The sequence below is a fragment of the Fistularia commersonii genome, chromosome 8 (genome assembly GCF_037954325.1).
Source record: "Fistularia commersonii isolate RoL2024-O1a breed Wild chromosome 8, RoL_Fcom_v1.0, whole genome shotgun sequence".
Classification (NCBI taxonomy): Eukaryota; Metazoa; Chordata; class Actinopteri; order Syngnathiformes; family Fistulariidae; genus Fistularia; species Fistularia commersonii.
Genome location: NC_141291.1, coordinates 16,137,614 through 16,161,797, shown reverse-complemented (window position 1 = coordinate 16,161,797; position 24,184 = coordinate 16,137,614). Strand labels below are relative to the sequence as shown.

The 24,184-nt window shown below is 38.3% G+C and overlaps 1 protein-coding gene across 7 annotated transcripts in view; it reads left to right on the top strand.

Moving 5' to 3' along the window:
* phldb2b (pleckstrin homology-like domain, family B, member 2b) overlaps positions 1 to 22,002 on the top strand; it is a 41,461-nt gene extending 19,459 nt beyond the window's left edge. For 3 of the 7 annotated variants that reach the window (XM_086151398.1, XM_086151403.1, XM_086151404.1), the window contains 17 exons: positions 98 to 1,327; positions 3,840 to 4,217; positions 5,042 to 5,200; positions 5,543 to 5,680; positions 6,814 to 6,942; positions 10,460 to 10,615; positions 10,770 to 10,880; positions 10,997 to 11,071; positions 11,799 to 11,933; positions 12,813 to 12,956; positions 13,093 to 13,192; positions 15,126 to 15,276; positions 18,036 to 18,126; positions 18,263 to 18,409; positions 19,192 to 19,411; positions 19,978 to 20,063; positions 20,193 to 22,002. In XM_086151398.1, coding sequence (XP_086007524.1) covers positions 98 to 1,327; positions 3,840 to 4,217; positions 5,042 to 5,200; positions 5,543 to 5,680; positions 6,814 to 6,942; positions 10,460 to 10,615; positions 10,770 to 10,880; positions 10,997 to 11,071; positions 11,799 to 11,933; positions 12,813 to 12,956; positions 13,093 to 13,192; positions 15,126 to 15,276; positions 18,036 to 18,126; positions 18,263 to 18,409; positions 19,192 to 19,411; positions 19,978 to 20,063; positions 20,193 to 20,333 — 3,591 coding nt within the window. In that variant the 3' untranslated portion in view covers positions 20,334 to 22,002. Of the gene's footprint in view, positions 1 to 97; positions 1,328 to 3,839; positions 4,218 to 5,041; positions 5,201 to 5,542; positions 5,681 to 6,813; positions 6,943 to 10,459; positions 10,616 to 10,769; positions 10,881 to 10,996; positions 11,072 to 11,798; positions 11,934 to 12,063; positions 12,254 to 12,812; positions 12,957 to 13,092; positions 13,193 to 15,125; positions 15,277 to 18,035; positions 18,127 to 18,262; positions 18,410 to 19,191; positions 19,412 to 19,977; positions 20,064 to 20,192 lie in introns of those variants that run through there. The other 4 variants (XM_086151399.1, XM_086151401.1, XM_086151402.1 and 1 more) reach the window with 4 other exon arrangements.
* Positions 22,003 to 24,184: the final 2,182 nt, after the last annotated feature.

Genomic DNA, 24,184 nt, shown 5'->3' with positions numbered 1-24,184 from the left:
AGTGTCTGTCTCTTCCCCAAAAATCAACAGACATTAGATAAGATGATTGTGCACTTGAGCAGTTGCATGTTGTAATATTTTCTCCTTCCTCTCGCAGTCCCCCCCGACCACACCAATCACGTCACCTGCCTTGTCCTCCTCTGCCTATCAGGAACAGACCAGACGTTTTTATGGAGCGGATCGTCCCCCAATGTCAATGAAATCTCCTCCCCCAATCTCCCCCTCCCGACGATCTGACCCCTCTTCTTTGGCCCCCCGTTCCTCTGCCAGTCGCAGCCAGGACACCTTTGGTGCCAGTGACACCCGACGACTCTACAACCCTGGCTCCTCTCCTCTACTGTCAACTTGGAATGGCAAGGGATCCTCCACTTCGGTTGCGAGTTGTGACAGCTCTCTCTATTCCTTACCTCCTGCCTCTTCTTCATCTCGCCCTCCATCGTCAGGAGGGGCAGTGAGTATGCCCTCAAGCCCCCGACTTGGACGCCGAAGCTATGGCAACCAAGAGGCTTCACAAAGTAGTCGAACAAGGAAATACTCTGCAGGCTCTCTGAGTGGGATGATGGTGGGAGGGGGGCACAGTCGCTCGCTACCTCGCCTCTGTCCTTCCCCATCTCCCCGTGACAACAACAGAATGCTGACATTGTCAACAATTCCGGCCCATCAGTCTGATGTTTCGGGTTGCAAAGATATTAAAGACCGTTACAACAATAACAGCCTAACAGCCAGCCCCGACTTCAACCACAACTCCAGCCAGCAGTCTTCCAACAGGAATCAAATCCAAACAACAAAACAGGGAGAAGGTGTCGTGTCTATCTCCCTCTCTTCTCCGAAGATAACTTCTTCTACAACCCCCCCCTTGTCTGCCACAATACCCCCACCTGATGTAACCATGCCATCAAGGGCAGGGGGCTCCTCTTCACCTCGTGTGGCAAAAAAACTTAGCCTAACCTCAACAAGTTCAGTGGGCTGCAACAGCTCTATGACAGCTAGTGAACCAGAATTGGAAGAGAGGGTCATCTATGGACTATCCCCAGGAACAGAGCTGTCTTTTGAGGACAGGGAGAAGCATGGGATGGGTCTAGAACTTACTTGTGCCCCAGGGACTGGACTTGGAGAGAGGAGGTCTTCATTTAGCAAGACAGGACTAGAATGTGGAATAAGTCTTGGGGAGAGGAGGCAATCATTTGGAAAGGCAGGAGTTAACCCACCTGGGGCTTTCAGGGAAAGAAGGGGAAGTATCAGCTCACTGAGTGGAAAGGAGGAGCTGACTGACTACCATCACCGTCAAAAGGAGGAGAGACTACGTGAGCAGGAGGTAGAAAAGCTGGTGAGTTTTAATATGCTTTCATAGGGCTGGCTTGGTCTCAAAGGATAACATTTACCATATTATTCCTTTCATTTTCAGACAACCCACCTACAATTGCGTGTGTTGCAAAAACAAAAACTCACATCTTCTGTTCAAAATTTTTCCTGCATTTATTCCACACACGCATACTCATGCACTCTATACTAAAAGGAGTGAATCTTAGAATGGCTCCGTTAATATATATGGTTCCTCTTACATGCACTTTTCCCAGGGAACTGAAAACATACTCACATATGCACAAACAAAGTCAGTGAGGCTTACTACTGGACGATGCCCCTGGCAGTTAGCCCATCCGAACAGGACTATTCTTAACTTGGGTCTCGTTCTCTTGTGTGTGTGTGTGTGTGTGTGTGTGTGTGTGTTTGGTGGGGTTGGGGGTTACTTTATGTATATGTACATGTCTGTCAATCATCTGGAGGTCCGCCCAGTGTGGTTTGGAACACTAAATGGCCACAGAACACATCAGTCAGATGTGGGTTAGAGAAACCCAGAAGATTAGAGACCAGAGTTACAGAACAGCAGGTGGATAAACACACAGCTCATAAGTCCACTTTTCGTTTTTCAACATGTGTCTTTCTCATTCATGCACCTACTTTGCCAAGTGAACTTGTGGTACCTTAGTTTTTTAAAATCAAAAGTTCAACATATTTTTGGCCATACATTTTTTCTTATATAATATTGTGTTGGGAGCAGCCTGAGAGTTTTTTTCTCCTGTTTTATGTACACAGTAATGGAATTTGACCCAGTTTCAAGATTGAAACAATTTTTCAAACCAATTTGATATTGATTTAATTTGGAGGTGAGGGGGGTTTTATGGCAGCGCCCCAACTAAGCAGGTTAACATTGCTTTCCATTTGGCTATTTCTCTTGTCAGTACATTTCAAAACATGGATTATTTTCAAATATATGTATTCGATCTTTGTAGTATCGATTCAGCTTTTAAGTTTAGCAAGCATTCAGTATCAGGGGTTTTGGGAGGAGAAAGAATAAATTATTCAGTCCCGGAATGACACTGTGGACACTTGATTGTCTTTTCTGACGTTGCCCTCTGGTGGTTATGAAGCAATCCTGCACTCTGCCAATGCAGATATGGACTGGAAAAGTTTGACGTCTAGTTTGGTGAGGATTTACACTTTTAATCACAAAGGAAAAGCAAAGAGATTGAGAGAAAGCAACATTGTTCGTTTGTATTTTTCATCATGTCCACTGAACTCTGGCTACAAGCAAGAAAAAAGAAAAAAACACGTACATCCGCCGCCCAGTTGGGGGATGGGTGCTGGATAAAAATAGTTGACTGAATAGAGGTTTGAAAAAACTCTGCACGCCAAAAGTGCTCCAAAAATGAAGATAATTTATCCTACATAGTACAAAAAAGGATTCTCACATGATGCTTGATATGTTTTAACAAACGTGTTATTGTGGTGCCATTTTTAAAGGAATGATCGTGTGATTGATTCCTTCCTTCCTTTTTTTTTTTTCCAATTTTTTATTTATTTATTATTATTTTTTTTTTGAAAGTTTTATTTTCCATATCTGTACCTATGTTTAATAGATTTCATTTATAGGGTCTCGTTTTGAAAAAATTAATGTTATAATGTAAAACTGTTAATATGGCATGGTATATCTAACAAGAGGTGCAAAGAAAAAAAAAAGGGAATCAATTAATCAATCTTTCTCCTGATCTTTCGCTCTCCCTTTTCCTACTGCTATATATTTGGAAGCTGTTTATTCAAAGTATTTCACAGTAGATCGCATCTATTACACCAGAGCAAGGTGTCAAAGTGACACAAGTTTGTTTTTGCTACAGGCTCCTGTTCATATTACACATTATAAATTGAACATCTGAGTTACATGTCACATGACATGAGGCATAAACTACAAACTATACCTGCTACAGATCCTTGCACAGATCAAGATTCCCTGGACAGCATCCTGTTTTGTTAGTGGTAGCACATACACACAGGATCACAGCTGTGTTTAGCATCGACTTGCGCACACTTTGGATCAAAGCTGACAGCTGTCCACCTTATTAGCCCACATTTGTGTGCATACTCATACACACGTTTGTCCCACATTCCTTTTCCTGTCTTTCCGCTTCTAATATTACGTGATCATGCTTTTGGCCTAAATCCCTTTGATCATGCCCCCCCCCCCCATACCCACAGGGTATTTTGACTCACTGCAGATCCGACAACTCACATTTTAAAACTGGCAAGGAAGCCTCATTCTTTATGGATTTCCCTTCCCTGTGCAAGGGTAGATAGTACCAGTCCTGTGGATTTTTAACAAAACATGTGCTTTTCAACTGGAATGTTAGAATTTTGCAATGCTTCCTCAGGTAATCCAGACAAAACAGACTACCCTACTTTCTTGTATTTACCGGTAATTTGTCAAAGGTTACTCAGTAATTATAAATCATATCAGCTCACTATATTTGCTTGTTTGTGCTCACTTCTCTGTTTATTCCCCACAGGAACGGCAGCGTCTCGAAACTATCTTATCTCTGTGTTCAGAGCTGGGTCGGGCTGAACGGAATGGAAGCGTGTCAGCGACAGATCCAACCTCTGCTGTGGCAGATCTCCAAAAGATCAACCAGGAGCTTGAGAAACTCCAGCTAAACGATGAGGAGGATGATACGCCATCTGTCTTCTCCGACTCTTCGGTTATCAACGGATTGTCAGAGAATGGACTCACAACCTCTCCTGGATCTGAGAATGGATACTATGATGATGATCTACAGGTACGACGGAGGCGCAGCAGCGGTACCCGAGACAGTAGAGCAGAATCACCTGCTGTCAGTCTGAGAAGTTTTGCCCCCTCACCCTCGCCACATACACCGGGAGCAAATGAGGTATGAAAAAGGACTCTTCTTCTAACACACACTTGCCCCCATGCCCTGATCTTTTAATGATACACATACTGCTCCTCAGTGTTGATTTGGGGAAATCTGTTTTTAATGTTATTCCAGGAATGGATGGTTACATAATTTTCACTTATGTGGTGCTAAAAGATGTTTTTGTCATATTGTTACAAAGCTGTATGCAGGTGTGTATTCAAAGCCCCAAGTAGCAAGTGATCGCTTTGACTTTGTTAAACGAAAATTTATCACATATGAAAGGGATAAAAAGATGCTGTAATGTAAAGAGACATCGACCAGCTGTAAAGATTAATTGGGCTCAGTAATGTGTTGATGCTCACTGTTCCATCAAGAAAACATGACAGTGAAAAGGATTACATCTCTTGATACTTTAAGTATTCATTCAAACTGACAGGAGATATTTACAGCCTGTTTATTAGGTTAGAGCAGCCCAAGGGTCACAATTTTGAATTGGCAGCTGGTGTTTTTATGTATTCCTTGTTTGTGCTCTTGTGTCATGTCCACATTTGTTTTGTTGTAAAACAGAAGCACTCCAGACAGTGTGGCAAGTTTCTTCAGGGCAACAGAGTGGATTTAAAGGAGCAGCTCAATTGGGAACATAATATTAACTCTTTTTGTAAATTTTTTTTTTTTTGCAAAAACAGAACGCAGTGTCCTCTCATTGTTGCAGTAGTATTAAACTACTGCAAAACTGTTATTACACCTAAAAGTGATTCCAATGTGGAAATATAATGAATTTCCAAAAATTATAACTCATTGATGGCTCAGTTTTTAAATTCTGATTATTTTGTCAAAAGGCCCAACCTGCTGTACACCGAAGAGGACAGGAATTCAGGCCTTCAGATGAGGAATTGAAGTGCATGGAAGAAGAGAGGATTCAGATTTTGAATAACATGGAAGAGCTGGAGCAAAAGATCAAAGAGCTGGATAACCAAATGGAGGAATCTGCAAGAGAGGTAGATGAAAAGATCAAGTGACAAATGTCATGATTTTATTTTATTACATTCGGCCATTTCTTAATCTGAATAGCAGATGTAATGGAAAAATTAAAAATCAATGTCTTTCAAAAAAAAAAAAATTGTTTATGATGTGCATAAAATGAGACAGGGTAAAGATCTGGGGCATAGTTTAAAATGTATCTTTCATGACTTAAAACCTATGGGTATTTGATGGAGATTCAAAACTGTAAAAATTTTGCACCAGATGGGAAACTAGAGGTATTAATTAAGTTCTAAACACCACTGAAAACACCAAATGTCAGGATATCTGACAAGCTAACTTTTGTTTTAACCCCTAAGGTGGAGGTAGAGCGAGCTCTGGTTGAGGCAGAACAGGAGTCAGACCAAGCTGCCCTCCAACAGGAAAAAGATGCACTTGAAGCACTTCACAACAAGATAGCTGACCTTGAAACCAAGTCTCTGCAAGATAAAGAAAAGGTATATAAAGATCTTTGCTCATTAGTAGAACTCTTCCATAGATTCAAGCAAATTCTCTTCCTATGAATTCTCAAGCTGAAATGGAAACCAAAATCCACCGGGGAATTAACAGGTACTCAAGGAACTCGCAAATTCAGACGTTGGTTCGTGATAGCAGTGACATCTTTCTTGTATTATCTACAAATCTTTTCCCAAACATGAAACACACAAGGGCATATTCCTTAAGTGTGTGTGTGTGTGTGTGTGTGTGTGTGTGTGTGTGTGTGCGCACGTGCGTCCGTGCGTGCGTGTATGTTTTAAAACATGTGCTCCTCAAAGACTGATATGTTGGATGTCATGTGACTATATGGTAGGTGTTAATCCTTCTCATGGTGTCTGCAGCCCAAATATACATCTGCTAATACTGCCCTGGGTATAGCGGTCTCCAAGCAGTCCCATATTACACCCACTGCTGCTGTTTATAAGTTTGAGTATTTGTGGCTACCTCTAAACTGCCGTGTGATATCCCTAACAAGTGTGGAACTGGAAGCAGATTAATGGAATGAATGTGTATGTGTGTGCAGAAATGTAATTAAAGGTGACATAAGGCCCTCTTGATACAATGCATAATTTTTCATCGTCAGACTTAGACTGAGGGAGAGAGAGAGACAGAATGCCAAAAGTCCAGTTGAGGGTGACTGCCTGTACAATTTTTGGGCGTCTGTGTATGTTGTGGAATGTGGAGAGAGGATCATTAATGTTTTAGGTTACTGAATCATTCCATATCTCCCTGCTGTTTCATTGCCCTCCATCATTCTCCTTGAAGGGGAAAAAAAAACTGAAACAGAACTCATCTTGTCTTTCATCCAAACTCCCCACCCTTTCAATCACTCCTCAGTGTTTCACCTTAACTAGTTTTTATTCCAGCAGCATATTACCCTCTTCACCTTCCTCCACTAATCTTGCTGACCTGGCCACCCAAGTAACTAACTGTGGCTCCCCAGTTCCACTAACGCTGTCATCCTCTCTCTGCCCTGTTTGTGTGTCTGTGTGTGTGTGTGTGTTTGTGTGTCTCTGTCCTTCTATGTGCACATATTTGACTGTGCATGCGGCGCGTGTTGGCGTATATGGCTATGTATATGTGTATGTGGCAGGCGTGTGAATTGCTGCAAGCAGAAAGGGGCAGAGTAGAGAGGTTGGCTCAGATTGTGTGTGAGCAGCGCTCTCAGCTGGACAGCTGTCCGGAAGCCACCAAGGAACCCCTGCAGGAGCAGCTAGCCAGGGTCAGTACGAACACCTACACTCACCACATACATGCAGTCAAGCAGTAACATATACTCCTGCATAAATTGGGTTACAGCAAAATACTGTTAAATGGTATAATGTTGGAAAAACATCGAATTATTTATGAGATAATTTGATTTCTATTGAAAGATAAAAAACACTATTATAATGCCTATCTCAACTCTTTTAAAGGCTTTTAAACGTAGACTATAAATCACTGTTGATTTGGCACAGTTATATCAACGCTTGTGTTCGACCAAAAAATGGTCAGTCGTTTTATCGTGTAATCAAAATATTGGATTTTTTTTTTTATATTCACAACCTTATCAATATTTTCAAATTGCCTCCAAGCTAGGTTCACCTACACAATGCGATAAATTATATTAAATAACTTTTGAATGAATACCACTCTTATGGCTGTACATCTCATGCTGTTCATCCAGCTGTCTGTTTATCTATTTTTCATTACTGTAGACGCCAAAAATGATTTTGCTGATATTCACCAATTTTTGTAAGTATCTAGAGATCTAATTTTTTCAGGATTGTAATGGTATCAGATTTTTACATTTCATATGAAGAAGAAATTTGTCTTTGTCACTCTATGGAGCTATTAAAGTGAAGAGAGCCATGCATTTTGTTAAGGAACTAGTTTTGGACTCCTAAGTGACAGGTTAGTCACACTTGAAGTGTTGCACAGCCTCCAAGAGTGCATTTTAGCATCCTTAAACTCCAATATTAAGTCAAGTGTTGTGAGGCGAGAAACTGGGGGAGAAATTGGGGTCTATTTATATTTCACTTTTTATATTCACTTTATATGATACCCCATATGTGGCATTGCCCATGGGGTTTGAGTGGTTGTCCTTGGAACTGAACATTCCTGGTTTGATTTCCGTGATCCTTCAAATCTGTCAAATTGTTGTTGAGCAAGGCACTGAATCCCAAAACCTCACTGCAAAGCCGCTGCCCATCTTGCTTTCCCCGCAAATGATTAATAAAGAATAATAAAAAAAAAAAATACACAAACAAAATCGTTTATATCACCTTTCAAAATAGAGGCGTCCTCAACCAGTAATGGGTTTTTGAAAAGCAAAGTTTAAAAGATTTATCATCCGAATTGCCTCATTCAGTTAGAATTTTGTAGTTTGTGTAACTGTTGCAACTTTTAGTTATACGAAGTTTTTTTTTTTTCTATCAGTATTGGTACCTGATTTTGAACAGCTGACAGGACTATCTACAATCAATGTAGTCATTTCCGGACCATTGAGCGCCCCTGGATATAAGCTGCACCGGCTAAAAAGAAATGAATATATGTGTACATATAAAGGCCGCAATTTTGTCTAAGACGCAGGGGTCCATGTTGTACCATGAGATACTTACACAGAAAGAAAACTATTAGAAAACTATTAAGTAACCCTCATATCATGTTAAGGGTCAATTTGACCCATTTCACCCATTGACCCAATGGGTCAAATTGACCCTTAACATAATATGAGGGTTAAATATGTACCTTAACATTCAAAAATACATACTGAAAATGCTTTTTTCCGGACAGTGCCTGTAGCACACCTGATGATGAAGATCAGTAATAAATAACAAAAGGAAAAGTCCATCCATCCATTCATCCATCCATCCATTTTCAATCCCCGCTTTGTACTAATCCAGCTGATTGCTAACTTCATCTTTCTCCTGCGCAGTAAAACCATTAAAGTTGTCTTCTTCAGTGTCAGAATTGAATAACCTTAGAATTTCATGGGAATTCCATTGGTCGGATGTGATGAGGCTAAATGTTTTTGCATCATGAAGCTTGTTAGCCCCAAAAAATCCATACATTTGCTGCATCATTGTTTACCTGTGTGTCCCCAGTGTTCAAAGTGTGTGGGGAAAAAAAAGTAGCACTTTATAGTCCGGAAATTACAGTATCAAACTACACTTTAGTGACTCTTTCAGGACAACAGTGTGTAAAAATATCCCATAGTGGAAATTATAGCTTGTTACCTGACAGTTTCTGAGGAAAGAGACTTACATGGACAACACCAGATATCTTACACAGAGACCATATCGTCTTGTGTATGAAAAAAAAAATGTAGCTCAAATTATTTAAATCTTATTCTGAGACATAAGTATTTGTTTCAGGCAAGTGGAAGATGCAGGCTCTTTAGTCTTCATCCATTTTAATGATTTCTCTAAAATATTTCCAGGGATCTTGGAGGACATCTTTTGTCTTCCTTTTTTATGTTTAATTTTTATTCTTATTGATTCAAGCATTTCAAGGTTTATTTATCATTTATACAACTGAGCAGCAATAGCCTCAAAAAGTTGATCAGTGGTTCTCTTTCTAATAATTTTGAATAAATAGCAGATATTGCTTGATGGACAATTGATTTTTTACCAATGGTTTAGTTGTACTGCAGCCTGAAAAATGTCATTCTTTTTAACTTTGATGGATACAAATCAATAGATTAATGTCCCTTAACCTGTCTGTGTTTGGACAGGGGGAACAATAGGCTGATATCTGATAATGTAGTATAATCACACTCTGATGTGTAATTCATAATATTGTGCATGAAAATTAAGAGAAATATAAATGGTTGGGGATTTCCAGTAACTTGTGAGGATATATTACAATGTCCAGATCTGCCTTTTTTAATAATTGGGAATTTTCAATTTTTTTCTTAATTCCCTACTGTCTTTAAGCATTACACATTGCCGAATGTATAACCACAACTTGGAAGTTTATGAAATGGACCGTACTTGATAGTCCTATAAGACCTTTTTCAGCTTTATGAATAAAGTTGCATCAGTATTTTATACAGTAACCTTGTGATTTTATAAAACATGACTGACTTTGTGTGGTTGCAGTCAACGCAAGCAATCGTGACAATACTCAACACAACGAACATTTGCTTCTGGTTCCTCATTGAGGAAATTAGACCAAAAGTTAAGTGTTCATAGTACTTTGAGGGGCTGTGTAATTTGATATGCTATTACATTATTTCTGTAAGTCCTTCAAATATTTCAAAATGTATGGATAGAGCTTTCTTTGTTATCTAAGAAAGAACAATATTTTTTAAAACAAAAACACAATATATTGCACCAATATTGTAACACTGCATCAACACCAGATTTTTGGTTTGAGAAATGGTGATGTAATCCTTTGGGTGTTTATGTATTGCGGTCATTCTTCTGTATGATTGTTGGGGATGCATCTGTTGCATCTGTGTTCATCTGTTTATTATTGCATCAGCCAGGCTTTGTGTTGTATGATTCTATATTGTTTATCTAAAATTAGTTATGTTTTTGAAAACAAATTTAAAACACTTACGATTGCTAATTAAAATGGATGATTTTCTCAGTGGTAAATCGAAGTAGGGAAATCTTAAACTGTCCAAACAAAATCGCATTTTTTCATTTGAAGATGGTCATGATCACTTGCATGTACATTTTATTTTTCCATCCCCCATGTGTTTGTATATATGTTGTGACGTGTTTATCTCTGTTATTATTCTTTGTGTACAGGACTGTGAGGTACTTGAGGCTGAGACAAAGCGGTTTGAGGATTTAGAGTTCCAACAGCTGGAGAGAGAGAGCAGACAGGACGAGGAGAAAGAGACCCAAACGCAACATCTTCTCAGAGAAATAGCCGACTACCAACGGAGCACCGTAGCTCGCAAAGTAAATACTGATTTTCTGTGTGCGTTTGTGTGTTTTTGTGTATGTGTGTGTGTGTGTGTGTGTGTGTGTGTGTGTTCCAGCTTTGTGTCCCTTTAGGCCACCCAGCCATTGGACAAGAAGTATTTAATAAGCGTATCTGTGTCTTCTGTTGTAGGAACGTCTGTTGACTCTGAAGAAGCAGACAACACAGATTACCCAGCAGGCTCAGAGAGAGAAGGAGAGCTTCTTAAAGGAGAGGAGCAACCTAGAGGCAATGCTTCAAAGGGTACAACAATATCATTTTGCATTTGTTTTTATGTGACACCACTGCATAAATGCATGAGTAACAAAAGTGACATCCCAAGTGACTATTTAATGATTGACCATTTCCTCTGTTGCCAGGAGAAAGAGAACCTTACAAAACTGGAAGGAAAATATGCCGACCTCACAGGTGGACAGTCTTTCTCTCTCCGGGAGGTATGTTCTATCAACAGGTGTCAGAAAGTGACTTTTTTCAGGATTTTTTTTCATTTTCATCAACTTAATTACATCCCGAAAATGGACAGACACATTTTTATGGTCTTTGGTTGTATTTCCCCCTGGCTGCTTACTAGGATACAGCCTTTTTTCCTGATGTCTGTCAGTCTTTAGGGAGTGGTTGCTATGACACCACCTTTGCTTCAGTTTCTCCTCCTCCAGTCAACCTGTGTGTGTCCCTCTCATCCCTCCTGTCATCTCTTTTTCTCAAGAACGCTGAGGTATTTTGTCTTGACTTACTCTTTCAGTGCCTGCTGCACTGACTCTAAATCTTATTTATGTACTGTATTCCACTATTCTCCCTTATCCCTTTCTTCTTTCTGCTTAGCTGATTAATTTTACCATGTCTTTCTGCTGCCTTGCTATAACTGTTAACAGGGAATTTAAAAGAAGTCTAAACTTTTCCTTTTTTTTCATGGAGTTTGCAATTTGTACTAACCCATATCATCTGATGTAACTGTGTGAAAATCTAATAGTTTACTTCTTCAGTTTTTAACAAAACATTTTCTAAATGACCGCTTGGAATTTGAATACTCTAATAATAATAATCTAATTTGCTAATAAAAACTAATATGCAAGTGTGTCTCACTGAAATAACATCTTATTAAGGCTGACTGACTCTGGCTTACCCATTCTCTCCCCCATTTCTCCACATGAAACTCTCCAGGGCTATGTCACAGTCAGTGAAATCAGTGAACTTTACTCTCAGCTAGGGGGGGATCTTAAACCCACCCCTCGCCCCACTCTTGCCAGTGCCTCCCCTGAGACAAATCCCTCCCCTGATGACGACATGGAGGATGAGGTGTGTGCATGTGTGTGTGGGTGGCTTAATACACAGAGACATGCAAAGTGTCTGCACTTGAGTGTACTTTCCTCCCCATCGCTGTCCTCTTCTTCAGTGTTCTGACCATGTTCTTGTCTCTTTTTCAAAGCTCTGTCAATCTTCTTCACCCACCGACTGTCAGTCCGCTCCTTCTTTTGCCAATCTTAATTCTCGATACTCTGCCAAAACACTCTCCGTGCACTGGCCAGACAACATTGTGACTTATAGAGACCCTTCTCCTCTTCCTGACTCCCCCCCGCCTCCCCTTCCTGTCAAAAAAACACAGCAGATGCAGGCAGGTAATGTGTGTGCTTGCTGTTGTGTTTTTGTCTGCATGTTTGCTTTAAATTATTGAGAATAGATGTAATAATACTGTATATAATTACTGTATAAATATACTGTATAAATAATACTGTTCATAGTGCATCAGTGGAATGTCTTTGATCATAAAATTTCCTCCTGGATCAATAAAGTATTTCCGGTTTTAATTAAAACTCACATCATATCATACTGTACATTACTGTAAATCTTATGTAACCAAAGATTTTTTAACAACCATCAAATCTAAAATGCCTTTAAACATAAACTCTACACAAGTATTTTCATTTAACATTTTTGCTGAGTAAGTCAATAAGGTACAGTCTTCAAAACAATACATTGCATGCGTATTAATATGCCAACGTCTTTTGCCAAAATGACCACTAGATGGTGGAATAGTGACATTTTAAGTACATCCATTTAAACGCTGTCTGAAAATTAAACTTGAACTATATTTGTGCAAATGTATTTCAGACGAACTTGAAATTAATTGATTTGAATAAGTTGTGTATTTCCCTTTTTTACATATGTTTATTACAGCATATCCGTTTGTTGGAAGAGAGAAAGAGATCTGAGAAAAATAGTGGCTTACATCTAAGTGGGACCTTACCTAGGAAGAAAACTGCACCCACGTTGACTCCCCAGTTTACATGTGCAACTCTTGGACGCAGTTTCCCTACTAAGGTAAATAAATCCATTATTGATATCACAAAATATGATGCAAACTTTAATGTTACTTTTCTTTCAACATGCAGCTCACAGTGACAGTTTTAAATGCACAGTTTTGACGTTTGAAGTGTTCTGACTTTTCGTTTCAAAGCCACACCAGCCCCTCATACAGAGCACGAGCTGTGGCAGCATTCTTCCGAGAATTCTTTCGTTATCCAATAAGGAAACAGAAAGTCGACGTCTGCAGAAAGGTACACACTCATACACATTCACGAAACCCAGCTCACACATACCAAAACAAACTTACTGTAAATACAGATAAAGATTTTGACATGGGCGGGGCAAGATGGAATAAACAATCTAGACTCTGGCCAAACATGTGATGGGAGATTTCTCCACATTTCAATAATTGCAATGACAAAGATTTAACTAATATCAGGACTATCTTGATAGTTGCAAAGGAGACAAGATTTAAGAGCAATCTTCCAGTTTTCTCATTCTTCTCCAAATGTCACAATCTAGCGTGCTGGTATTTTCAAGAAACACAGCATAATCAAGGAACATTCCTACTTATCAGATCTGCATTGAATGCGTTATGCTGCAGTAGCGTAACATTTGAATTGAATCCATCCCCTGATAACCCTGGCCACCCATACAGTCAAGGTTTATGATAACTCTATATGTCAAATTAACATGCTACCAATGGGATACAAAAATATAACCTTTCTTGTTCTAAATCTAAAATTGAAGGAAAATATCTTGTTTTATTCCTCTACTCTGCGCATTCCCATCTATTGCCCTTTCTCATATCTGCTTTTGCCACATTTTAACATCTCTTTTCTTTAGCTCTTCTTTATTTGATGCATTACTTTGACTCCTATTGTTTGTCTTCTCTCGTCTTGCTCTTCATCACAACTTCTTTGTCTCCTTTCCTGTCTGGATGTCTGCATTACTCTCCTGTCTCACTCCCCTCAGCTGACTTGTTTGTTCTGATTTGAGTGTATTCTGGCTAGTGTAATAAAAAGGCTGACATCCCTTGATTTGCATTTATAAGCAGAGAGAAGAGTTAAAAAAAAGTTAAAGTTGAGGCTTCTCTGAAGTCACTCCCTTCCACATGCCTGTGGGGTTCAGAGTGGGCTGGGATGCATGTTCAAAGGAAGCGTGTCACATAACTGCCATTTCCACTCTTAATGTGTGTGATCGCAAAACTAAATTCACAAAATGTTTTTAATATCTGTGAAAGGTGGTTTAAGAAATCTTCATCATATTATTTCATTTAAGTCCATCTTTCATTGGCAAAGAACCTGTAGTACATCAGCCTCCACTTTCCCATCAGTGGGAAAATCTCTTGCCTAAACATGGTGCAAAATAATGATGTTGTCCTTTTAATGTGTTTGCACTCACATCTAGTTGGTATCATCGGAAACTTCTTATATAGAGAGAGAACTGTTTCTTCACTGCTTTAACTGAGAATGAAATCACATAAAACAAAGAATATGTTCTGAAATATTTGCCTTTTAACAGTAATGGTGTTTTTCCCGTGCCTGGCACATAAATCTAGTCCCTCAGTCCCTTTGGTCGCTTGATCTGGCTCATCAGACGGGTGGGTCTGCTGCAAGCAGCAGATAGTATCAGTGTGTGTGCTTGTCTGTGTATGTGTTTGCATTCTTGTTGATTCTTCTTGTAACCAGAGGCTGAACTTCTCTTCAGTATCTGCACCATACCATTTCCAACCAGTTCTGTTGTGTTTGCCCTTGTAGCCATCTTTGAGCTTCCTGAACTACGTTTGGTTATTGCACTAGGTTTATTCCTGCCTACCTCGCTTGCAAGATGCACATCTCAGAGTTTTTGTGAGGGCTGCTAATTGGACATATATCTTCTTGAAGTGGTTGTTGCTCCTGAAAGAGTCGATATTTTTTTCTGGATGTAGTGAAAGGTTTGTCACACTGGAGGAACATTGTGAAGCAAAATTGAAGCCAGCTGGGCAAACTGTTGACCCAGAGGGGGTGACAGGTACAACACGTGTATGTTTGTTAGTGTGTGTGGGTGTGTATCTGTGCGTGTGTGCGTGTGTGCGTGTGTGCGTGTGCGGGTGTGTGTGTGTGTGTGATGCTAATGCCATTATTTAGAAGTTTTACCATTGAACTTGTTCTTTTCCGTCTGTGTGTGTGTGTGATTTTCCAGGACAGCCTAGCTCACGAGCAGCTTCTCAAACAAATCTCTATCTTGATGCCTTTGGGTATCGTGATAACCAGGCCTTCGACACAATGAGTGTGGATAGTACGGACTCCATTGAAACAAGCATCTCTGCATGTTCTCCAGACAATGTGTCAAGGTAAGTGCATGCATTGTAGATTTATCTCGGGAAAAAAATATATACATATATATAATATGCTAGAAGAAGAACAAATGTGTATGCACATTTAAAAAAAAAATGTTGTCATGGTTGACCAGACATAAAAGACTTTGCACTTTGCACTTTGTCGACAGTTCTTTCAATCTTGTCTAACAGCCAGATGCAAATAGAAAACAATATTATCTCTCATGATCTGATCACATCTTGTTTTGATCTTGTGTTTAGCTTTTTGTCTTTGAGGGAGGTATTCTTGAAATCTGTTAATGTCCTGACCAAGCTCAGTCATGCTTTCAGACAAAAGAAAGTCCATTTTGCTGGATCACATACATGAGTAACCTCAGAAGAGTCAAAATGTTTATTCTGAGTTTATTCAAAATGAACACATACAAGGAGCACATGAGTGCACATGGAGATTTCATGGCCAAAAGCTAATTGGAAGTTTAAGGAATACAGCCTGTGTGCAGCACTTCATGCACCTAATATAATGAAAGACTCTACAGTCACTCTTAGCTGTTGTATGTGGTGATGAATTTAACTTTTCATTACTTGTGTGGAATACATTTCCCACAAAGGACTTTAAGGAACCTGGCACTTCAAGGTCAACTGAATGATAGAAAAAACTGAAAAGTGACACTCTAAAAACAAAAAATGTCTCTCCTTGTTCATAATTTGAAACACAGACTGTAGGAAGGGGATGAGCGCTCCAATGAACAAAGAACAAGTAGAAAGTGAGTTAATGTAAAAAGTGTGTGCATTTGCAAAGCCAAAGTTTCCCGCCTTTCATGCTCCCTCCTTGGAGAATAGGATGTGTAGACGTGTACGTGTTACCAGTTAAGGGGTACTCTTGATTAGTGTTTCAGGGGTCAGGTTACGGAAGATGGAAAACATGTAGTTGTGTGTGTGTGTGTGTGTGTGTGTGTGTGTGTGTGTGTGTGTGTGTGTGTGTGTGTGTGTGTTCGTTCATTCACATTCAACCATCTCAGGTTCAAATGAACTGAACAAACCAGAATGATTGTGGAGGTGCATTTGGGGGTTCAGCCTCCATCTGGACTCAACCATGTGGAATTGCTTTCCTTCACTGCTGTTCAGCTGGTTGTATGTGTCCTTTGTCCACCCCTCCTCTTATTTTTGTGAATGGTATTGTCCTGTTTCAGCAGTTAGGTTCTGTAGTTCTAAACCATTTGCAGATTGACCTGTCTATAGTCTGCATTTTTCCTGGAATATGCTCCCTCTTTGATCCTCAGCATGGCTCCACTTTCTTTAAGCTGTCGTCTCATAGAATTGGATAGAAGAGAGGGAACAATGCTGGTTAATGTGTTATTTTATGAATATACACATTAGTCAGGGCTCTGTCGATTCTACAGATAATTATGTTCGCGCAAGATCAGTATTTTTTCTCCAGTTTTTTCAATACCATAATGACAAAGATTTGAAGGTGTCAGTGACAATGAGTGTGATTTCCTCCCATCGAACCAGGTAAGAGAACAGCGCTGGGATGAACTCAAAAATGGAGGGAAGGGTAGAACAGGAAAAATATATCCTACAACAAGATTAGACGAATGTTGAGGGATGTTATTTATTAGGATATAGGAAAATTGTGTGTTGCTTTATTAGTTCCGACATTGTACAAACTGTAGTGACTCTTCATTTTTGTAATTGGTATAATAGGTTGAATCAATGAAAGCCATATTACTGCACCATTGAATTAAGGTGGATTTCAACAAATGCCGTTGGTAAACGTTTGTGTTAAAATATTATTTCATAATTAAAAGCATTTTAGCAATCATTCAAAAGATACTTTTATTTCTTTGCATCCAAAATTAAACATATCAAAGTAACTGTGGTAAGTATATATTTTAAAAGAAAGTTAACATAGAATGAGGATTTGTGATACTGATCCATCAATACAATTCAATGGTACTAAGAGTACAGAGGAGTATCTGTTCTTTTTATTTTCTGTGTCCTCATTTCTTAATTTTCATTCTTTCTCATTTCTTTTGCGTGAGGTTCCTACTCTCCATTACTTCCTGATTTATTTAGATTACCTTTAATGTGCACAATTCATCTCCGCATTCTTGTGACAGCATCAAAGATCAGCACCAAGTATCCATTTCCTAATAGCTCTGCAGCAGAGAAAATTTGACATGTAGAGAGAGGCAAAATCTGAGAAAATATATGAGGACATTTTTTTTTACCTGACTAAGGCACACACAGAAAATCAGACACATTTACTTTCATGATGTAAAATGAATGCATTTTGTGTGGATTCCATTTGTACTCAAGAGGTGAGAAAGTCACAGTCCGAGTCAGAAAAGCCTTTTTTTAAGGAGTTTTGATTGCCTTGACATCCAGCCATCATTGAGCATGTCTGCATGTGACACACTCCTGCATTAGCCTAATTTTGAATATTTTCCGCATAGTGACACTTGCTCAAATATTATTTCTTAAACACAGGATCCTTTTTAATCTGTCAAAAAAGGCAATATACTATCACATTTGGAGTGAACATATATAAGAAACACCTGTAAACAATTGTAAAAACATGAAAAATAGATTCACCTCAGTGTGTAACACATGTAAACGATTTATGTGGGTAATCAGCATTACTACATTACAATTGCATTACAACTTAAGTCACATGCAAATTGATATGTGGTTGGCTTCATGCTAAGCTGTGATTTGTAATTGTGATACTTTTTGCGATGTAATTGTGATGTAATTGCCTTTGCATGTTGCAGTGCTAGTACTTCAAATATGGCCAAGCTAGAGGAGATGGAGCGTCTGTTGCGGGAAGCTCAGGCAGAGAAGAGTCGGCTCCTGGAACACAAGGTCATTGCCATTTCAATAATACTTACAGACACCAAATGCCCGAACTACCAGAACTTTTGTAGATAAAAAACCCATATCAGTAAAACACAATATTTGGTTATTGTATGTGTTTTTAAAGTATACAATTAACCTCCAGGAGCGGGAGATGGAAATACGAAAGCAGGCACTGGAGGAAGAGAAGAAAAGAAGGGAGGACCTCGAGAAAAGGCTACAGGAGGAAACAAGCAGACGCCAGAAACTCATTGACCGTGAGGTGAAACTACGAGAAAAACAGCGTGTACAGGTGAGAGGGCGAAAGGATGATACAGCCAAAAGGATGATTTATGCATCCCTCTTAAGATGATCATTGCAACAATGCCATTTTACAAAATTCTGCATTAAATAATCAGTAAAAGTAGTATCTAATATAACAAACTTGTATTTCTCTTTCCGTATGACATAAACAGGGTGTCTTGAATTTAGTTGTACGAATATGTGCCTTGAAGACCATTGAAATGTATTAAATTTAAATTGCAAAACCTAAATTTCTCTTATACTTTCTCTTTATATTTTCTCTTTAAATCTTATACACCTCTCTTTTTAAATTTTCCAAAACAAGACACACCCATCGTACATAACCCACTTCTCCTTTTTTTAAGTCATTTAACTGCTGAATCTGATACTGAAATTAACTACTGAACCAATTTTAAGTATATGTACGTGCTGGCAACATGTAGATATAACAAATATACCCCAATAATCATACTCCTACAAAAAAGTTACTTAGATATAAACTGAGCTGACAGGAAATTCAATAATTAAAATTGCATAGGATTAAACTGATCCTGTGTATTCATTAATGACAGAATGTGTGTTCCTTGTTTTATCTATTCTATTTTTCTGCTTTTCATACATCCATCTTTCTGTATGTCATACAATTATCAGTGCAGGTTTCATCACCTGTCTGACTTAAAAAAATAAGGGTTAATTGCAGATGAATGAAAGCTCTGAAATTCCAATATGTATGAACTTGATTTGTGCATGCATGATCTATATGAATCAATCCTCTCCTTATCTTTACTGCAGTCCCGCCCGCTAACACGGTACCTACCAGTGCGAAAGGATGATTTCGACCTACGTGCGCACATTGAATCGGCAGGCCACAGTGCAGACACATGTTTCCATTTGTCTATCTCTGAAAAGACCTGCAGAGGCTATCTAGTCAAGATGGGAGGCAAGATCAAAACCTGGAAGAAGCGTTGGTTTGTCTTTGACCGAAACAGACGTACACTCTCTTACTATGCAGGTGGGACAGAGGAAACGTCTATTGATGCAGACTTGTATTTAACAGTATTTGTGAGATAGTATTTATTATAAATTCTATATTTTATAATACTGACCAAAATTCAGTTTATCATGCTGTGCGTGAATAGTCAACATCCCAAGACCATAGGTTTTACTCTTGTGCTTTGACAATTTTCTAGAATTTGTTTGGGCTGAACACGTGCCAAAAGACTTAGTAACAACGTTATAGATTGTTACAGTTGTGAATCTCTTTTTCACATTGACTTACATATCAAACTACAATTGTTTAATAATTTACCCCCACCACCACCAAAACACTAACAACAGAAATAAAAACAACCAAACATTACCATATACCTGATGAGTTATTGTTTTTCTTCCCTTTTCCCTTTAGTCAGAATTTTGTGTATATAGCCTAAAAGGTGTTTTTTGCTTTTTTAACCACTGGCAGGAACAAGAGGTTTTAAAAAAAAATAATATAAGATGTTGAGAATTGAAATTGTATTACCTCATTTAAGGCTTTGGGGTCAAGAGAGGTTAAGTCACATCTGCTTCTAATTTCTACAGACAAGCATGAAGCCAAACTGAAAGGAGTGATTTACTTCCAAGCCATTGAAGAAGTGTATTATGACCATTTGAAGAATGCTCATAAGGTTTGTATGTGTGTACATGTACATTTATAAATGTTTCAATATGCTATACAATAAAAAGTATGCATTTTTTTAATCAATGTAAGTGCAGTTATAATTCATAATCTCTATTTTCTTCATCACTTCCCTCAGAGCCCAAACCCCTCCCTGACTTTCAGTGTGAAGACTCATGACAGGGTCTACTATATGGTGGCTCCCTCCCCAGAGGCCATGAGGATCTGGATGGATGTGATTGTCACAGGAGCAGAAGGATACACCCAGTTCATGGTGTAGCAAAGAGGATGCAGAATTGCTCATTTTGTTCAAAACTGTTTTTGGCCTTAAACACAGGTGTCTGTATGAATTACACATACACTACGTTTTGTACAAGTCTCGTGTACCCAAGAGATAAGTATATTTCAGTGGGACCTACTTCACTTGTAAGAAGGACCGGGTTTACAGTTGTACGCTGAGCAGTCATATGAAATGATTTGGATAAAAGATGATGTGAGGATTTTAAGGGGAAGTTTTTGAGATCTGATACATCGCACTGCTTTGTCAGGATGCAAGAAAATATCAATGTTACAAACGTGCTCATCTTGACTTCAGTCTTTCAAGTGTTGACCCAGTAGTCGAGCACTATTATTGTTCATCCCAAAAGATATTTTGAAAATACTTGAGTGCATTTTGATGTATTGTATGTACTGTGCTATTAACATTTTGTCTGAGTGGATTCAAAGTTTAATTGATGCCATAGTCATCAATGAACATAAAGTGACCTTTTTATGTGTATATGATAAGCAATGTATGCTGATCAAGTCACATTGTGAAAGAAACAATGAAAAGACTTTTAACTGATCCTCAGGTTGTAAATGTTTGCATGGCTATACATGCATGCAAATTGTTAATTTATCAATTTATACACGTACGGTCTGAAGTGCCTGTTACTCTCACAGACACGCCTATTTACTTTCTAATGCAGCTCTAAGGTGCTATTCTTATTACTGAATGGCAGTAGTATTCAAAGCTATACTGTCCCATAACTGAGTAAAATGGGAACATAATTATACACTTACATGCAGATTATCAGTGAAATTAATAATGAAAGTGTCCCTGTATGCTGAGAAATTCAGCTGGGCGGCTGCCAAGGCCAAGGTTAACATCCTGCATCTTGCTTACAAGAAACCAAAATGACTTCTGTTGGGCAAAAATGTTGGTATTTATACATTTTGCTGCTAGGTTGTGGTTGGTTTCAAAACACACCTTCAAAGTCAATTGCTATTTCAGGGTCTTTTTTTATTGTCAGAATTTTGTAACAGTATTTTGTTATGCATATTCTCTAGATTTATAAGACCTCAATATATCTATGCCAAACCGCTTGCTGTGAGAAGTACAGAAATATGTGCAAATACAAATGTTTATGAATGAACTCTTAAATATTTTGTTTCAAGATTTAGGGCAAAAGAAATTGATGGTACATTTCCCCTTTAGCATGCCTCTTGCCATATAATCTGACTGAATACCATGCTGCTAATTATTGTGCTGAAGTCCTTTATTTTCCTTGCTTCTATTACCAAACCGGTAATTTACTGTTTGGTTATGCACCATTGTAGCTGCTTTAGCAATTTATGGGTAAAAGTCAATCACCCCCTTATTTTTTCTCTTTTTTTCTAAATAATTACAATATTTCTGCACAGGTATGGGTGCATTTTGTGTCTTGGAAAATTGTTTCATTATTCTGTAACCGACCAAAGCACATGTTTAAGAGACAAGATGTACGTTCATCGTCAACTTGTCAAGTTCAATATCAGAAAAAGGTGAGTCTTTTTTCAGTCACGTTAGCGGTTTTATTAATGGATATTCCTTGATATGGTTTTATATTAATCTCATTATATTAATGCCATTATTGTTGCATATATCTTGTCTTTTTTTTTTCATTGAAATAAAAACATTTAACTTCTAATGGTTCCTATAATTTTTGTGTGTCTGGGATAAGAGATCCAAGATAACTATTACAAACGCTTTTTCAAAGGTAGAAGTATTTATGTGGACAGGCAAGTAAATTTCATATATGTAGTTATGAATATGTAGTGATTTAACAAAAAAGAATGCAACGAAGGTTTATTTGACCCACTGCTTGATCGTACTAAAACGCAATTGCACCACAATGTGTCAGACAATCAGTATTGCAGACTCATGATACTTGCGCTGGGAGAGCAAATAACATAAAAAATTGAGTAAATATGAAATAAATGAGTTGTGCTGTTCTTTGCAGGCTCTCGTTGATCAATAGACTGAACAGGGGCTTTTCGACTGGTCCTGTTTCTGACATGCGCAGATGGGTGATGCCCATGATGCATTGCGAGGAAACATGTAGTTCCAATATTTGTGATATTTATTCACGGGAGAGTAAATTAGTACCACGTTCTTTGAAGGTATTTCTCAAAGATAACACACGTGTTTCAAACGATCAGAGAGATATTACCAAAACAAAACCCGTGAGTAAAGCAAATCAATTTAAGAGACCTATATAAACTTTGTGTTAACTCAATGTATTTCGGCTGGTCCGATGGTAGTGGGGTTTCAAATGATTGCTACAGTCAGTTTCAGAATTCCTGTTACTTCTCCCTCTCTCTCACTGCCGGCCTTGACCAGCTTTTGGGGCAAATCGAAGAAAATTAAAATGAGCGTCAAGAAGCTATTACCTTTTCTGACAATCCAAAATTTAAACGCGAAATGATGTGTTCACATAGTTAACCGTTTGTCTGCGGAGATTCTCGGTCATCCAGGCCATGTTGAAGAAATTCGAGTCCAGCCACGACAAGAAGATTTCATCAAGAATTATTAAGCATTATTTGTGACAAAACAAATGTAGTGACTCCAGTCTTGCATCTAGGAAACTGTCTCCTCACTGCTCCTACTGCTTTGAATACAATGATACAAATATAAAATGATGAATTGACATTTTTACTCTTTTGGTGATACCGAGATGAACCAGGTCCTGGTTGAGTCAGGGTAATCTGTGGCCCCGCGGTGATTTAGATCAGGCCATAAACCATCTAAGTGCACTGGCCATGTGGGTGTCCAATTTTATGTTTAAGCCGATGGCCATCTCATCTGTCATCTGCCCTCCGGTGACCCGTTCCAGTGGACACTGAGATATAACTATATCTGAGGGGGGACGTCGCTGAGACAACATTCATACTCCCTTTAATTCAAATTTCTCCTCAAACCAAAGATTTTATTTCCTGTCCTTGAACAGGCAGAAACAGCCCATCCAAATCCATTATGATCTTTGTTGAATCCATTTACATTGCAACCTTCTTCGCCAGACCCTTTTTGCTTTTTTATCTGGCCTGCCAAAATATTTTCCTTTGAATATTTTAATAAGTATTTTCTATCAATTCTGAATTTAGAAACTCCTCATTTTTTAATGTTGTTTTGTAATTTTTGTTTACTTTTGTATTGTTGATCATATAGAAAATGATGTTGGTACATTTATATGATCATGAATGATGTTAAAGTTGAAATAAAATTGCAAAAAATTTTAATATTTAAATTTTCATTTTGTTCAATTTACATCAGACTTGGGCATTTTATGGCCTGTGGGCCACATACGGCCTGTTAAGTTTTTTTTATCCGCCCTGCCAAACTATTTTTTTTATATATTTTAATAAGTCTTAATAAGTTTCAGACAATACTGAATTTAGAAACTCCTTATTTTTTCCTTTCGTTTAATTTTGTATGAATGATTGCATACAAAATAATGTCGCTGTATTTATATGATTAATAATGGTTTTAAAGTTGAAATGAAGTGGCATAAAATTTGGATATTTAAAATTTTCATTTTATTCAATTTACATGATACCTAGTTGGGCCTCGCATAAAAATTAAATAAGAAATGTGGCAAAAGAATTTCAAAATAATTGCCCACCCCTGCTCTTAGCCATCTTATTGTTCATTATATTAAACCTTGCAATAACAGAATGCATATGGCTGCTGGATATTAGGACTATTTGCCTCCAGTCTGATATGAGGACCAGTGATCCATATGGCTGCTTTTCTTGAATGGCAATCTTCCTGATATGCAGTGGATGAGGGTCAACAAACCCCCATGGCTATTAATAGAAACAGCGAGCGTTCTC